Source organism: Oryx dammah, unplaced genomic scaffold (assembly GCF_014754425.2).
Source record: "Oryx dammah isolate SB20612 unplaced genomic scaffold, SCBI_Odam_1.1 HiC_scaffold_11, whole genome shotgun sequence".
Taxonomy (NCBI): Eukaryota; Metazoa; Chordata; class Mammalia; order Artiodactyla; family Bovidae; genus Oryx; species Oryx dammah.
The window spans coordinates 20,515,002-20,530,885 of record NW_024070195.1 but is presented as its reverse complement, the minus strand read 5'-3'; the positions used below and the strand labels follow the sequence as shown (position 1 = coordinate 20,530,885).

At 45.0% G+C, this 15,884-nt stretch overlaps 2 protein-coding genes across 5 annotated transcripts in view; both read right to left on the bottom strand.

The window, feature by feature from the left end:
• LOC120870333 (butyrophilin subfamily 2 member A2-like) overlaps positions 1 to 5,304 on the bottom strand; it is a 10,035-nt gene extending 4,731 nt beyond the window's left edge. For 2 of the 4 annotated variants that reach the window (XM_040249977.1, XM_040249979.1), the window contains exons 1-4: positions 5,103 to 5,304; positions 4,516 to 4,643; positions 3,368 to 3,715; positions 111 to 392 (exon numbers count right to left, since the gene is read on the bottom strand). In XM_040249977.1, coding sequence (XP_040105911.1) covers positions 111 to 392; positions 3,368 to 3,715; positions 4,516 to 4,606 — 721 coding nt within the window. In that variant the 5' untranslated portion in view covers positions 4,607 to 4,643; positions 5,103 to 5,304. The remainder of the gene's footprint in view (positions 1 to 110; positions 393 to 3,367; positions 3,716 to 4,515; positions 4,644 to 5,102) is intronic. The other 2 variants (XM_040249980.1, XM_040249981.1) reach the window with 1 other exon arrangement.
• A 2,423-nt stretch (positions 5,305 to 7,727) lies between these two features.
• Positions 7,728 to 15,008, bottom strand: BTN3A3 (butyrophilin subfamily 3 member A3). The gene is given in 8 exon segments (XM_040249890.1): positions 7,728 to 8,533; positions 10,732 to 10,758; positions 10,868 to 10,938; positions 11,137 to 11,167; positions 11,458 to 11,658; positions 12,644 to 12,925; positions 14,302 to 14,489; positions 14,926 to 15,008. Coding segments are annotated over 8 exon segments (1,635 nt in total). The 3' UTR covers positions 7,728 to 7,781.
• Positions 15,009 to 15,884: the final 876 nt, after the last annotated feature.

Genomic DNA, 15,884 nt, shown 5'->3' with positions numbered 1-15,884 from the left:
GAAAGAAAGAAAGAAGGAAAGAAAGAAAGAAGGAAAGAAAGAAAGAAGGAAAGAAAGAAAGAAAGAAAGAAAGAAAGGAAAAATGAGCCTCCAGAGAGCAGGGAACTAACCTGGAATGAAAATCATAGTTTCCTTCTCCTGGTTGAGCAGGGTGTTGCTGACAGAGCAGGACATGTTCCTCACCGAATGGTCCCTGATGATCACAGTCATGGTGACCAGAAAGAACCCATCTGCACTCACAGTGTAAGACTCTTCCAGGGGGGGCATGGTCTCACCATGAGGGTCCCTCCACACAGCTTGGGGCTTTGGGTACCACCCTGCGGATATACACTCCAGCCGGATGCCTCCTTCCTCGAGGCCCTTCATTTCAATAACGGGTTTAGAGCCCAGGCCTGGGGAGAGAGACCAGAGCTCAGTGACAGAGGTAATGAATGGTGTCTTAGCCAAAGTGTCTTAGGAAAGCAGCTCTTAGTGATGAAGAGGCAAGAAAGCAAGAGGCTGGTGTCCAGAAAATATGATTAGGCACATTCCACGCACTCTCTTCTGTGAAGGGAGAAACAGGGAGGGATGGAAGAAGGAAGGAAGAAGACAGTAAGGAGAAAAGGAAGGAAGAAAACCTTGGTTTTGGAGAATACCAGGAGGCCAACATGTGCAAAAAAAAAAAAAAAAAAATGTGAGATCTCTGAGGGGAAATGCTTACATTGCACTCTTCTTCGGGTTCTCCCTACTGACTCCATCATAGGAGCAAGCATCTATCTGCCTCCTAATAAATGTTTGTTGACTGATTCATTCAGCTAGAGATTTTAATTTTCTCACTTCTGGGTGGGTGTGTCCACTCTGATCAGAAACAAATAGGTCTAGGCTTTCACTTTCTGCCCTGAGAGGACTTCTCAGCAGCTCTGGCTTCTTGAAGTTTTAAGCTCAATATAGCAAGGACAGAAACCTGCCAGGCTGGCAGAATTTTAAGAAACTTTTTGACTTCAAGGCACTGTCTCCCTTCTCCTGGTTTAGGGCTTCATATCGCCACAGCTACCTGATAATCTAAAAGAGGTGTTGGTTTTTAGGAGAATTGACAGAGCTAGCATGCAAAGCCAGGCCTTACGCCCCGATTCAGAGATATTTACCTTCCACAAATTATACCAAAGAGAAAATTAAACCTCACTTAAGTCTTACTGATTCTTCCTCAATTTGATCTTTTCAAGATGGAAAATAAAACCAACTAGTTGCAGATTGAAAGCCTGGCACGGAAACTCTGAAGCGGGATAAGATTTAAAAGAACGCAACAACTTGGGAAGAAATCCTACAAAACGTTTCAGGGGGGTTCAGTAAAGGAAAGTATGAGACAACAGATCTAAGGACAAAACCAGCCAGCCAATTAACCAAACCAAAAAACAGTAAAACCAACAAAAAATTGTACAATGACTCAATTCAGAGTGGGATAGCCCAGGCCAGGGTTATGCTTACCATAATTTGCCAAGCTCTCTTTCCCTCTGCCAAGGCGAACCATAAAGTTCCAAGCAGGTCTGTATGAAGTAGAGCCCCACCAGACTCATGAAGGATATACTTCATGTGTCAGAAATAGATTTTTGTTGATTTAACCTACTAAGATTTGAGGGCTGCTTAGACCAGAGCATAAGCTCAACAATCCTGACTAAAGCATATGTCAAAGATGATTAAAAGCATGGACTGGTAAGGGGCTCATGGGGAAAGGTGAAAAATGAAATAGATCTCAGGCTTAGAATAGAGATAGCTCAGGTATGATGTGATGACCACTTACAGCTTTATGAGGCAGATTCATTTATTCCGTCAATAATATGTACTGAGCATCTGTTAGGCTCCAGGTTCAGTTCTAAAGATGTGGATACAGCAAGAACAAAAGAGAAAACAACCCTTTATGAAAACTACATTTTAGTGGAAGAGACACAATAATTTGGATAAATAAGTAAAATGCATATTCTGTAAGATGGTGAGATGTCCCAAGGGAAAAAGCAGGGAAGGGAGAGGAAATGAAAAACATCAAGAATGGTGTTTGATCCTCACAGTCATGGAAAATAACTTACTAGAAAGGAAAAAATAGATTGAAGTCACATGTGAAAAACTTCTCTTTGGACTTAATGAAAAAGGTGTGGAGCAGCCTATATGATTGTGAGAGTGTATATTGGAACAAACACTTTGCAAAACAAATGTGTAATATCTATTAATGATGAAGATAAATATTTCTCATTATACAGCACTTTTACTCCTAGGAACCTGTCTCAGCTGGGGATTTTGAGAAACGGCATGTTATGGATTGAACTGTGTCCCTGCAAAATTTTTATGCTGAATCCCTAATCTCCAGTCCCTTAGAACGTGCCTGTATTTGGAGACAGGGCTTTCAAAGAGGTAATTAAGTCAATGTGAGGCTGTTAGGGTGGGCCCTGATCCAATCTGCTAGAGTCCTTATAAAAAGATTAGGACACTCAGAGATACAAGAAATGTACACCCATAGAGCAAAGGCCACATTAGGACCCAGACGGAAGACCAGGTGAGGACCCAGCAAGAAGGTAGCCACCTGCAGGCCAAGGAGAGAGGCTGCAGGAGAAACCAAACCTGCTGACAGCTTGATCTTGGACTTAACAACCTCCAGAACTGTGAGAAAACACATTTCTGTTATTTAAGCCACACAGTCCGTGGCATTTTGTCATGGCAGCCCTAGCAAACTGATACTGTCAGTAGAAGGCAGCATCCTATCTGTTGATTTGAGCAGTGGTTGTAGCTCATAATAATTCAGTAATCTGTACATTAATGTTCTACGAGTTTTTCTGCACGAGTACTCTGTTTAATGGGCCTTCCCAGGTGGTTCAGTGATAAAGAATCTATCTGCAATTCAGGAGATGCAGGTTTGATCCCTGGGTTGGGAAAGGAACCTGGAGAAGGAAATGGCAACCCACTCCAGTATTCTTGCCTTGGAAATCCCATGGACAGAGAAACCTGGCGGACTACAGTTCATGGGGTCACAAGGAGTTGGACACAACACAGGGATTAAACAACAACAAATTCTATTTAACAATAAAAATATCTAATTCTAAAACATGTTACTGAGAAATATGCTTAGAGATTTCTCAGAAGTGGGCATAAGGATAATCTGTAGGGACTAAGCATTCGCCCTTGTTCAAGATGACAGTTGTGTGTGTCTCAAGAGCCGATACCCACAGTAGCAGAGCAAACCCATTCAGTCAGTCTTTGAGGAGGGAAAAGCCACCCTCCCTGTTTACAAGGAATTCTAGGCGCAAACTCCACTGATCTGCAGGGGGTCTGGAGTGAGGAGAAAAACTTTCCCAAAGAGTCGGGCTGTGAAAAAGCAACCTCACAAAATGAAAGCACGCACTTATCACTATCAGGTGCACGACGGCCTCATCGTAAGATCTGCCTTCTTGAAAATAACAGCAGTAGAAGCCGTTTTCGTGGGCGGTGACGTTGTGTATGATCAGCCCCACGATCCCCTCGCTGATGGCTTCGCTCACAAAGGTGGTTCTTCCCCGGTATTGCTCCATCTGCTCGTCTGTTCTCTCCCGCCTGCCCTTGTACACGAACACCGCAGGGGAAAACTGCGTCCGGAACCACCGCACCTCCATATCCTCAGCGTTTTTCTCAGGTGACAGGTGGCAGCGTAACATGACGTTTTCTCCCACCACAGCCAGGACTGGATAAGCTGGTCCCAGGACATTAAACTGGACTGTTACACAAAGCGGTAGAATCAGACAAGGGCACCAGCTGTCAACTCTCTGAGACAGCAAAGGAACTGGGTGTTCCAGGGGACAGACATGTTCTCTCTAAGGCCACGGGGACTTCCTAGGCTGAGGATTTTGGGGGCCAAGGGATATGGCTGGTCGGTAGTAAACAAATCAAAACAAAACAAAAAACACCTCGTAGGAGTGTCTAGCAGGGGGTACTAATGCTTCATGAACAACACATTGAGAAGCCCACGCTGATCAACCCTCATGAACCCTGAGCTCACAGAGGTTTTCTTCTGTTTCCCAAACCAGTGCAGTGCCTGCGGTATAAGTTATAAACTCTAGCTATCCAGTGATCACCACTAGCTAGGCCCAATTGGCATGTGCTGTAATGTAAAAGACACACAATTTTGAAAATTTTGAATAAGAAAGTTAAACATCTCATTGTTCATATTTTACATTAATTAAAATTTTAAATAATAATACTTTGGTTATCTGGAGTTAAAATGTTTTATGAAAGTTTGTTTCATCAGTTGGTTTCCTTTTCCTTTTTAACATGTAGCTACTAAGGATTTTTAAGTTACGTATACAGCTTGGCTTTCTGGCTCTCACTGGATTGCTACTAGAGTGTGCCTGGGATCCATCAGATGACTGTGATCCATTTGATGACTGTGTGCAGAATGAAAGGGTGAGTAAGCACAACTGTAGCCCTTCTTTACAAACTTCTTTAAGCCCTTTGCAGACTTAAGTGTTGATTTTCCTTTCTGAGGAGTTGATAGGAGTTAGTGGCGTACACCCCTACCTGAGACCGGTGCAAACGAGCTGAGCAGGTGGAAGAAGAGAAGGAAGTCTGGCAGGGAAAAATACAGAGAAGCAACTGGCTCCATAAGCATCCAAGAAGAATCACCCGGAGACGCAGCGACGGGAGACCTAGAAAGACGTGGAGAATCAGCCAAGGAGACTTGGCACCATAGTTCTGATCTAGGTCATACTTTCCTGTAACCCGTGTTGGTATCATCAGCGCCCCAGTTTCTCTCTTGGGCCGCCCCCTTCGACTCCCGGTTTAGGTATTTCCTGATAGATTGATCCTTTAAACACTGCATGGAATGTCAACAATACAGCGATCTGGAAGGCAGTTTTCCCCTCTCCTCGGCTCACTTTTCCAGCCAGAGTTGAGTTTCTTCAGATGTCACTTGATACTCTTCCAAACCCTCCCTCCGTTTTCTCCCAGAGATTCAGGCTAGACGCCAAGATAAGTCCACCCTCGCCCCCGGAAGCCTCCCTTCCCGGGGTGCCCCCCTTTTCCCTTATTGGGTTTTGTTCCTCCCATCTACCGCCTCCCACCCTCTGCCCCACCCCGAGCGGTCGCGCCTCCCCTCTCCTTCTTACCTTCTAGAATGAACTGCGTTTTCTTTTCTCCTCCCTCCGCTCAAATAATGATTTTCTGGCTGTCCCTCTTCCCTCTAAACCCGCCCAGGGGCATATTCACCACCCTTCGGAAAGCGGAGAAAAAACTTTTCTTCACCTCCCGTTAGTGGCGGGGTGGGGCTTGCGGGCCCCGGGTCCCGGTCCACCTGGTGATCACAAAGTCACAATATTTTCAATGAATTATTCAGAGCCGGCTGTGGGTCAGCCAGCCAATGGCATCCTTGAGCTTGCTTTTTCGCTAGTTACTGGGCAGAACACACAGAAACAGTACAGGAATTGAAACCTTACAGCTGTGCAGAGCCTTTTAATAATTTCTTTTTATTTTTGTACAGAAGCGTGATACTTTCCTTTTTCTTTTGAAGCCTTGAGATTTCCCCAAGGATTTTGGCGTTGCTTGTAGTCACCAGGAGAGGCCTCCCCATGTGTGTGTGTATGTGTGTGTGTGTGTTTAGTTGTTGGGGTGTGGGCGGGTGATGATGTCAGCAAAGCCCATCTCAATTTCACATATTTCTAAGTGCTGGATAGATGCGATGGAGCCCTATTGCCACATGATAACCAACTGATTAATGTACCCTTTATGTCATTTTTCTTTTAGTTGGCTTTCTCTTCTTATTTATTTTCAAATTTGCAGTTTCCTGGGATTACATCTCAAACAGACAACCTGACTCAAAGTTCTTGACTCAGAGTCAGCTTTGGGGGAACCTGATCTAAGAGATGAGATCAGTAGAAATTTCACCAGACATCATCAACAGGGAAAATCACCTTTTCTGTAAAGGGATACTTACATACATACCTGAGTCTAGTAACTGAATGAAGAACTACAGATTAAATTTCCAAAAAGAGTCATTCCTGTTGAGAGTCACAGGAATGAATCTCCAATCATGGAGGCCCTTAGCATATACAGAACAGAGGCCTCCTTAAGAGTGAGCAAGGCCAAGGCTATGTGTGCTAGGCTGAAGAGTTCACACCATAATCTTTATAGCCTCTGATTATGACACATTACATGGCAAAAAGAGACTTTACAGGTTGGAATTAAGGTTATGCCTCTTAAAGTAGAGAGATTATCCTGGATACATAGGAAGATTATCTTGGATTGTCTGGATGGACACAATCTAATTACATAAATTCTTTAAAAATGGGAAGAAACAGGAGAGTCAAAGAGATTCAGTGGAAGAAGATCCAGGGTGGATTCCAAGATGGAGAGGGATTCAATCTGCCGTTACTACTTTGAAGATGGAGGAAGAGGACCAGGAGGTAGGGAATGTGGGATCCTCAGAAGCAGGAAAGAGCCCTAGACTGACAGCCAGCAAGAAATGACCACCTCAGTCCTACAACTGCCAGAAACTAAATTCTGCCAACAATTTGAATGAGCAAGGAAACAGATTCTTTGCTAGCACCTCCAAAAAGGCATACAGTCTGCAGCCACCTTGATTTTAGCCCAATGAGACCCATGATGGTCTTCTGGCCTACAAAAATATGAGATAATAAATTTATTTTTGTTTTAGGTCACAAAATTTGTGGCAATTTATTACAGCAACAATAGAAAACTAATACAAGGAGGATTTTGTGAAAATATTATGAGATGAATTGTAAAACTTGTGGTAAGTTAACTGTAGGGGCTTAAAACCTAGAAAAGATTCAGTTAAAGAGTGAGGATTATTAACACGTTTGTTTATTTAACAAATGTAACTTGACAGCCACATGTCAGATAGAGGGGATACATTGGTGAACAAAATAGTGATGATGATGAAGAGTAACTTTTGCCTGGTACCCGTCAGCTGAAAGGAACATCCATTAACATCAATAACTGATCAGGTGTGGAAATATCCCTTTGCTAGAAATGGACTCTACTGTGTGATTAAAAATACCACTACAGTTCATCTGGGTTTCATTCTTCCCAAATGCTTGTTCTACAGACAATCTTTAAGTATTAAGTTAGGCTTTCTAGACATCTTGAGCATAGGAGGATTGGTTCGGGCTCCAGGATTGCACATTGATAGGGGGAGGAGAGAAGCAGGGCACACATGCTCTTTAGTAGTTAAGACTTTAGCCTTTAGTCCTTTTGCACTTCTGTATATTCATTCTCTGGATCAAGTCACCCTGCCGAGCCAACCCAATGAACTGCTGGACCTATAGCTGTGACCATCGATCCTGAAGGAACCAAGTGGGGTGTGGCTTCCATAGGCACTTAAAATGATCTTTAACCTGGGGTGCCCTGGGAAGGAATGCTCAGGGCTGTACATGGTCCCTCCCTCACAGGGGCAATTGAGCTAGGAAAAAGGCTAGGGGTAGAGGGAGGGTGGGTGGGGGAGAGGAGCCCCAACAGCACTGACTATTTGATGAATTATGAATTATATAACTTGCTTAACTTGGCCCTGCCTCAGTTTCCACACTCTTGAAATGAGGCTGTGACATAGGGTTGCTATGAAGAGTGAAACATTTAAAGCTTTTAGCACAACATCCAGTATATTGTAAATCATCTGTAAATGTTTTATTATTCAATGCCCAGCCATCATTTACTAGCTGAGTGACCTCTAGGAAGAGAGACAATAAAGCAGTATCAAACTCAATTGTCCATATGAAATAAATAACTTTATTAATATTAGTAGAGTGCTTCACACTGTGTGTGCCTTTAGCATTTTATGGTTGCGATTTGTTGCTGCTGTTAGGGAAGAGACCCTCAGCTGCAGGCTGGGCAGGGAGAAGCAAGGACGTGACTTCAGCCTGAGGCTCTCCATTCTCTTCAGCTGAGGTCAGGACCACTGGGGTTTCCAGAGAAAGGTCAGGCACTAGGTCAGGAACACCAGGACTCCCTCCTCCTGTTGACACTGGGCAAATGGTCAAGGCAGTGGGTTCCAAGGTCAAAATCCTGAAAACAGGCCACAGAGGCCTGGAGAAGGAGGTGTGCGGGAAGGTGTAGATATGAGATCCAGCCACAGTGTTGTAGAAGGAGACTTCACCAGTCTCATAGTCCAGGAAAACCCCCACTTTTTCAGGAGGGCTGGCAACTGTCAGTTTGGTCCGGGGCTCAGTGAGAGCCCGGTAGTCATTCTCATCAGACAGCCCTATAGTTCAGAAGTCATTCTCCGGGCTCATTTTAATCCAGCATTTTCTCTCCACGTCCTCCCTGCACACCCTGACATGCCACTCTTTCCTGTCCCCAATCTCCTCCTCCCAGTAACGTCTCCCTGATGTGAAGCTCTTGCAGCCAAGCGCACAGTAGTGCCAATCAAACCACTTGGGGCTGTCTGGCAGATTTCAGCATTCCTCTGCCCGCTGCAGGCTCCTCTGGTCATCAGACACGAGCAGGATGGGGTTCACTGTGTTGGGATCCAAAAGCACATCCTCTGCAGAAATTTTGGGGGGGCGGGATGATGGGTGAACCATTGTTCCTAGATCTCAGAGCCTCAGCCCTCAAGCCCTAGGTCTGGTTGAGGAAGCCCAAGTCCAGGGCTGGATGCCCACAGCCTGCCCTGAATGTGACCCTCTCAGCAACACCTGAGGAAAGCCCTAAGGGGTTTGTGTTCAGTAGGAAAGGGGAAAGTGATGAGCGTCAGAGTCTGCTTAACCAACATCTAGAGCTAGCTCCTTCCAGCTACGTTTTTCCTGTTTCTCTCCCTGAAGTGACTCTGCCCACCTGTACTTTATAGGCATAGATGCTTGCTAAGTTGCTTCAGTAGTGTCCAACTCTTTGTGACCCAGTGGACTGTACCTGCCAGGCTCCCCTGTCCATGGGATTCTCCAGGTAAGAATACTGGAGTGGTTTGCCGTACCCTCTTGCTGGGGATCTTCCTGACTCAGGGATCAAACCCACATCTCTTACATCTCCTGTATTAGCAGGTGGATTCTTTACTACTTGTGCCACCTGGGAAGCTCGTGCTCCATAGGCATACGGGTTTAAATTTCAATCCTTGTGCTACCACTCATGAAGTGAATGTCTTTTCTCTTTTTTCCATTGGCCCAGGCTGTATAATATTTTAAGCCTCAATTTTCTTATCTGAAAAATGGGGCTTAAAAAATACTAATCTTTAGGGTAGAAAATAACACACATTGTGTATTTGGTTTAGGGCCAGGCATAGAGGAAGTCCCTGATGTTTTAATAGCTGCCAGTCTTTTTCTGGGCTAAGGGGCATTATGTTGAGGGCTTCATGTGCTCTCAGGCCCACTCTCCATGTTCTTCTACCCTTTTCTGGACCCTGGAATCTGTCCTCTTTGGACAGTAACACTGGGCTCCCTTGCCTCTGGTCACTTGTTGGGTTTGGTCAGTGGGAGGCACTAGCTGAAGATTGGAAGGAGCAAGGAGAGAGGCATGACATTTATTTCCTCCTCCACTTCTTCCCTGCCAGCTTCAGGGAGTGATGCCTGACCAAGGGGATGACTCATCTCAGGCTGCCCTCTCTGTGAGCTACAGCTTCCTGTGGGCCAAACACTCTCCTCCCCATCTCTTCAGGCCCAGCATGGTGACAGCACCCAAGTGTTGTGAACCCTTGGGGACTGAATAGTCCTTTGTTGGTTTCCCTTTGCTCTCTTTCTTCCCTTTGTAAATAATTGATTCTTTAAGCCCTCTTCAACCACCCATTTTGAATAAAATATCTCTTTTTTGCTGGCTTTTTAACCAAGTACACGTTCATTAACTCATTTAGTCTTTACCTCAACTCTCTCATAAATAGGAACTACAATCATCGTCTACAAGTGAGGAGACTGAAGCTCAAAACATAAAATAACTTGAGGACACACAGTGGCAAGAGCTGGTATATGGACCTTGGGAAAGGACATGACCTTTGAGCATTGCTTTCTCTCCTTGGTCACATTGCTTCTGCACTCTCGCTGCAATATTAGTTCACCCTGCTTGTCCTTCCCCTCACCTCCCCCACTGATGCCTCTTCCTTCCCATAAAGATCTGTGGAAGCCCAGGAGAGCAATTCTCACCAGTTCTCTGGGCACGCAGTGGAAGGCTGCTGGAGACTGAGATCTCCAGTCAGAACTCCCCCAGTCACAGGAGCTTGCTGTCCCAGAATCTCAAGACGTGGAAAAGAAAAAGGGAATATGGTCCCTCGGATTTTCGTCCTAGGGGATGTACAGTGATTCACTCACCAGCTTGGAAGAGGACCTTCTTCCACTCCGAAAGAAAGGAGACACAAAAAGGAATGCTCATGAATTCTGATCTTTCCCTTACCCATTCTCCTCACTGAGCCTTTTCTGTGTCCCTTTTTTCAGTCTCTTCCTTCATCTACAGCTTGGGTAAATCAGGCATAAAACCTCTCAAAAATGGTAGATTTTCTTCACTCTATTGTGCTGGGGCTGCAGGTGACATGGCCAGGCTATACTAGGCTGTGTGTGTGGGGGGGTGTGTGTGTGGGGGGGTATGTATGTCGGTAGGGCAGGAAGTGGTTAAACTGCCCAGACACTATATCTGAAGGTCGTCTCTGAGGCTGTAGAAAAGCAGGGGTGGTACTCCCCACAGAAAATGAGCCTCTGGGTTAGATCTGAGTATTCCTACTGCAAATGCCAGTGGGTCACGCAGCAATAAAAAGGTTTAAATGTTTATCTACCTGTGCCAGGAAACTCAGAGAGCATCCAGGTCACTCACCTGGATGGGTTTGTGACTTCTCCCCACCTACAATGGAAGAAAGGTAGAGACATCATCTGAACTCTGTCATTTCTGAGTCCTTTCTTTTTACTTTTGCTTCATCTCGCCTTCTTTTTGACCACTCCACCCTTCTTACCTTCTGCCTCTGCCTGTTCAACTCTCACCTCCCCTCTCTTCTTTAGGGAAGGAGACTGAAGGCTCCTTTCTCTATTAAAAAAGGAAACACTCTCTATTCTCCCTACCAACTACTTTCCCCTCTCCAGTCACCCATATTTCTTCTCCTGGGAAAAAGGATCCAGAACATTCCTTCTTCCCAGGGCAGAGTTAGGGGCTGAGGAACCCAGCTGGAAAATATATGGGCAGAGACAGTCTTCTATGTGAATTCAGAGAAAATGTCAGAGCCACTTGTGAGTCATGTACTGGACCTTTCTCCACTCTGCAATGGAAGAAAAGTGGTGAGTCATTAAGTGGTAAGTCATAAGAAGATGAGCATAGGTCCCTGGGGGAATCAGAACTTACCGAGCTCATACTGAAGCATCTCTGGAAAAGAAGCAGGAAAAAAAAAAAAAAAGTACTGTTATCGGGGTGGAAGGAGGAGGACCTCTAGAAAATAAATCTTAAAGATGACCAAGTGCTGAGTTGCGTGCAAGAGGTGGGGATGGGGTGAGGTGATCCAGCTCCCTCCTGCAAAGCATGGGCCTTAGACTCCCTCTCCATGTCAGATACCTTTTATTCTTTGTTCTTGCTCCTTTTCTGCCTAAGCTGCTTCTTTTTCCTTTTTCGCTCTTTCTTTCTCCGTGAATAGAGCCTCTTTTTCCTTCCTCTGTAGCCACAGAAAGTAACCAGCTCCAGCGAGAAGCAGCAGACAGACAGTCAGGGTCCCTGCAAAGGCAGCGATCCAGCGCTGGGCCCTCCTGAAGAAGGGGTCTGCAATGGGATCCAGTCTTAGCTTCTCACCCTCAGGACAGGGTTCATGGAGTTCATCTCCTGATATTAAAATCTTTCTCTTCCTAGGTTCTCAGAGACCTTTAGGCCCTGCTAAGGTTTTATAGATATAGTAATAACATAATACCAGAACTTGTCTTGAAATGTCTGTCTCTCACATGTAAATCTGTTACTTAAGCATCATAATCAAGTTTTTTTCTACTTAGAATTTATAATAGGTTACATCCACATGGTTCCACTATCAAATAAAAGCACATAAAACATTATCCGAGTCTCCTGTCCACTCACACAAGTTTTAATACACATTTCTCTAGTGAGTGAGGTTGGACACTCTTTCATGTGTTATTCCTTTTCTGTGAACTAATAATTCACCCTTTGCTCTTTTTTCTACTGTTTTGTACTATATTTTAATGGGATTAGCATTTCCTCTAAATTATGAGTTGTACACGGACCCACCCACCCCCAACTTTGTCATTCGTCTTTACTTAAGGATCTGATCTTCGTCACTTCTCTCCAGTTCCCATCGCTTGTCACCGTTCCTGGTGCATAGAAAATGCTCAGTAAATCCTTGTGACATAAACAGGAGAAAACAAAAAAAAAAAAACCTAGTTCCATTAAAGGCTCTGGAACTCAGCTCAATGACTCACTTTCACTGTATACCACAGAGAAGCACACATCCCCCTTTCGTTTCTTTTCTTTTTTTTTTTAAATTTATTAAAATTTTTTTTGTTTTTATACTTTTCTTTTTTTAATATGGCTATACTAGATTTTAATTGGTTAATGTTTAAATTGTCATTTTGTCTAATTTTCTATAGATGAAATTTTACATATGTCTCTTTTAAGGAATTTTTTTAAACTGGAGTATAATTGACTTACTTATATTATATTAGTTCCAGGTGTTCACATCCTTCTTCTTCCAACAGCCATGGCTCCTCACAGTATACCTGCAACTAAGCAGGGTACTCACCTGCGATGGAAATCCGGGCTGTCTTTTCCTGGTTGAGGAGGGGATTTCTGATGATACAAGATACCCCTTCTCCAGAGCTGCCTTTCATGATTAGAGATGATGTGACTGCATACAGGCCCGCTCCATCTGCAGCCAGAGGTGCTGTCACAGCTGGCATGTTCTGGCCCTCAGCATCTCTCCACTGAATCTGGGGCTGGGGATACCAGCTGGTGGACTCGCATCCCCAGTGGATCCCCCCATTCTCATGGCCCATCACTTGAATGTGAAGGTCAGAGCCCAGTGCTGTAGAAAGGATGAATGAGCCTCAGTTCTTGGGAGCATCCTGTATCAGTGAGGGTCTCAACAGGAATTGGATGGCACACTCAGATAATTAAACTTGAGTTTTCTAAGAACCTGTTTGCAAAAGGGTGGTCATAGTGAGGAGAAAACTACGTGGAATAAAGCAGTACTCCAGGGCCAGGAACAATGGAATGTTACCACTCACCCCTAAACCCAAAGGGGAGTGAAGAGGGAGCTGTTTTGAAGACCTAAAGTGGGAGAGTCATGTAGAGACAGCTTTCATAAGAGGAGCTGTGATCTTCTGGAAGGGCATGTAGCCAGCTAGAGGTGGCCCTGCAGTGAATAAGACAGGGGCATAAGTATCTTGACCCCTCTCTCTTCCTCCTTCTACCTTCTGCTATGGCTCCCCATGGACCAAACCCAGCCAGAAGCTACAGCAAGATAAAGAGATATGCCCAGAGAAAGAGATATGCAACACTTGACATGGAATATGAGTCTAGTCTTGGTGTTCTCCTGTGGAACACAAGCAATTTCATGGAATATCAGCATCAAAGAGCCCTTTGTCACTACAACAGGTGAAGACAAAAGACCAACAACAATCATGTTTGAAGATAGAGAAAAATACGAGCACTGTCCCAAACATAACCTTGACCAAACATTCCCCTGTCCTGGCTGAGTGATGCCACTCCTTTACCAGTCCCAGATTAGCCTCACTGTAGTCTTATGAAGTTTATGAAGTTATCCACCCACAGAAATATACCTCCTCTCCTCTGACAGCATCCCATCCAGAGCAAAGCCCATTTCCATAAAGCTTGCCCTAAATCTCCTACCAGAAGCCCAGAGTCTATACCTAGTCTCCTCTATCACCCTCTTCCTGAGACCCCCATGCTCCCACAGGGCATGCACTGCTCCTCCTGCAACAAGGGTTGAAGTCAACTGGTTCAATTGCAAGTGTGCTCTTAGGGGGTGTAGTTTGGAGAAGTGACAGCACAGATGCTGCCCTTACAGGTCAGCCTCCCAGGGCTCATGGAGGCGAGTACCTGGAGGGGCCCCCAGAAGCCACCTGAACCCAGACAACCATGCACCATCTCCAAGGAGATGTTTTCCTATCCTTCCCATCCTGACCTTCCAATTCCCAGCTTAGACCCTGGCAGTTGGCGGGAGGGAGCTCTTTACTTGACAAGATAGTGTACAGGAAGGGGTCTACCTGGAGGAAGACCTGCTTCTTTCCTGAGGGTCTCAGAGAAATGAAGTCAGAAGACAGAGGAGGCAGTTCCCAATGATCAGCCAAGAGCTCTGAGAGGTGGATTTGGAGCAGAAACTGCATTTGCTCCTAGGTCCCAAGAGGAACACACTCAGAACAGAACCTGAAGGCTCACCTGCAACCTTCAGCTCCGATAAGGCTTTCTCATAGAAGTTGCCATCTTGGAAATAGCACAGGTAGTTTCCACTGTCAGAGGCTCTAACGTTGTGTGTTCGGAGCAAGGAGTGAGCAGCTGGTCGGAGATGAAGCAGATAAGGAGGTGAAATGGAAGAAAGTCTAGGGACCAAGTCATTTTCATCAGTGCTGCAATCAGAGAGATGCCAGAAAGAGTCAGGCAGAAATACCACCTGGAAGAAGATGGAGAATTCTGTGTGGGAACCTCTGCATCCCCAGGGCCAATTCAGGGAGAAACACAGGATAAGTAGTGTGAGGACCCATAATCTTCCTCTGCCAAAATGTCTGCTTGGGAGTCTCTTCACCTTTGAGTTCCCACATGGAAAATCTCCCGTAAAAATATGTATGTTAAGTGTACAGACAGTAACCCTAGCCCATCAAGAAATCCTTGGCTCTACTGAGTATGTTCAGAATCTCTATACTCGCCCACACTTCCCCAGCTATGTCAGGTCCAAGCCTCCACCATCACACTCTGATTAATATAGGACTCTCCTCTCTGCGTCCTCCGATTCTGCTTGTGTTCCCTACAGTCTCAATATAACATCCAGAACATTCCTTGAGTTACATCCTGTCACTCCTCTGCTCAGCACCTTCTGAGTAGATGCTGAAGTCCTTCCATTGGCTGGCCTGGCCCTCCTGGAGCTGCATGCCTCACTTCATCTCCAGGCACACTGTCCTTCCTACTGTTCCTTGGACAGAATACGACAGAAGACCTTGACCTTGACTCTTCCCTCTGCCTGGAACCCTCTTCCCCATACCTCCACAAGCTCACTCTCTCACTTCCTTCAAGTCTATCCTTTAAAGTCAGTTCCTCTATGAGACCCTCTCTGATCACAGAATTGTGACAAACTGTTCCCATCCCCCTCAACTTCTCTCTTTTTCCCATTGCATTTTCACCAGTGAACATATCATACATTTATCGTCTGTCTCCAGCTGCTAGAATGTAAGTTCCACAGAGCAATGATATTGGTCTATTTTGTTTCCTGATGTGTAAGACACCTGTAAGAACGGTGGTGGTTCACATGAAAACCTCAGTGAATATTTGTTGAGTTAGTGAATGGATGAGGGCTTACATATTAAACCATCAATACTCGCTAGCATTTTAGTTCAGTTTAGATGATCAGAATAGTTGGGTGTCATCCAATGAATGAGAGGAGGGGAGGTGGAGAGTTTATGGAAATAAGCATTTTTCTGCATAATGATAATGCTCTTTTGGCCTAGCTTAGAGAGCAGAGCCTGGCCTCCTGTGCTTCCACAGGGGACTTAGTTGTATTAAAGCATTTATTCTTATTTTTCAATAAAGTGGTTTCAAAGTGCAAGCCTATCCTGGACATGCAAATGTTGCAACGTGGTAAGTCTTTAGCGAACTCTTTTCACAACAGTTCTGGGAATTCCCTGGTGATCCAGTGGTTAGGACTCTGCATTTTCACTGCCAGCTTTGATCCCTGGTTGAGGAACTAATCTCATGCATGACCAAAAAAAAAAAAAAAAGTTCTTTGGGGGGAAACATTTGTTCTTTAGTGG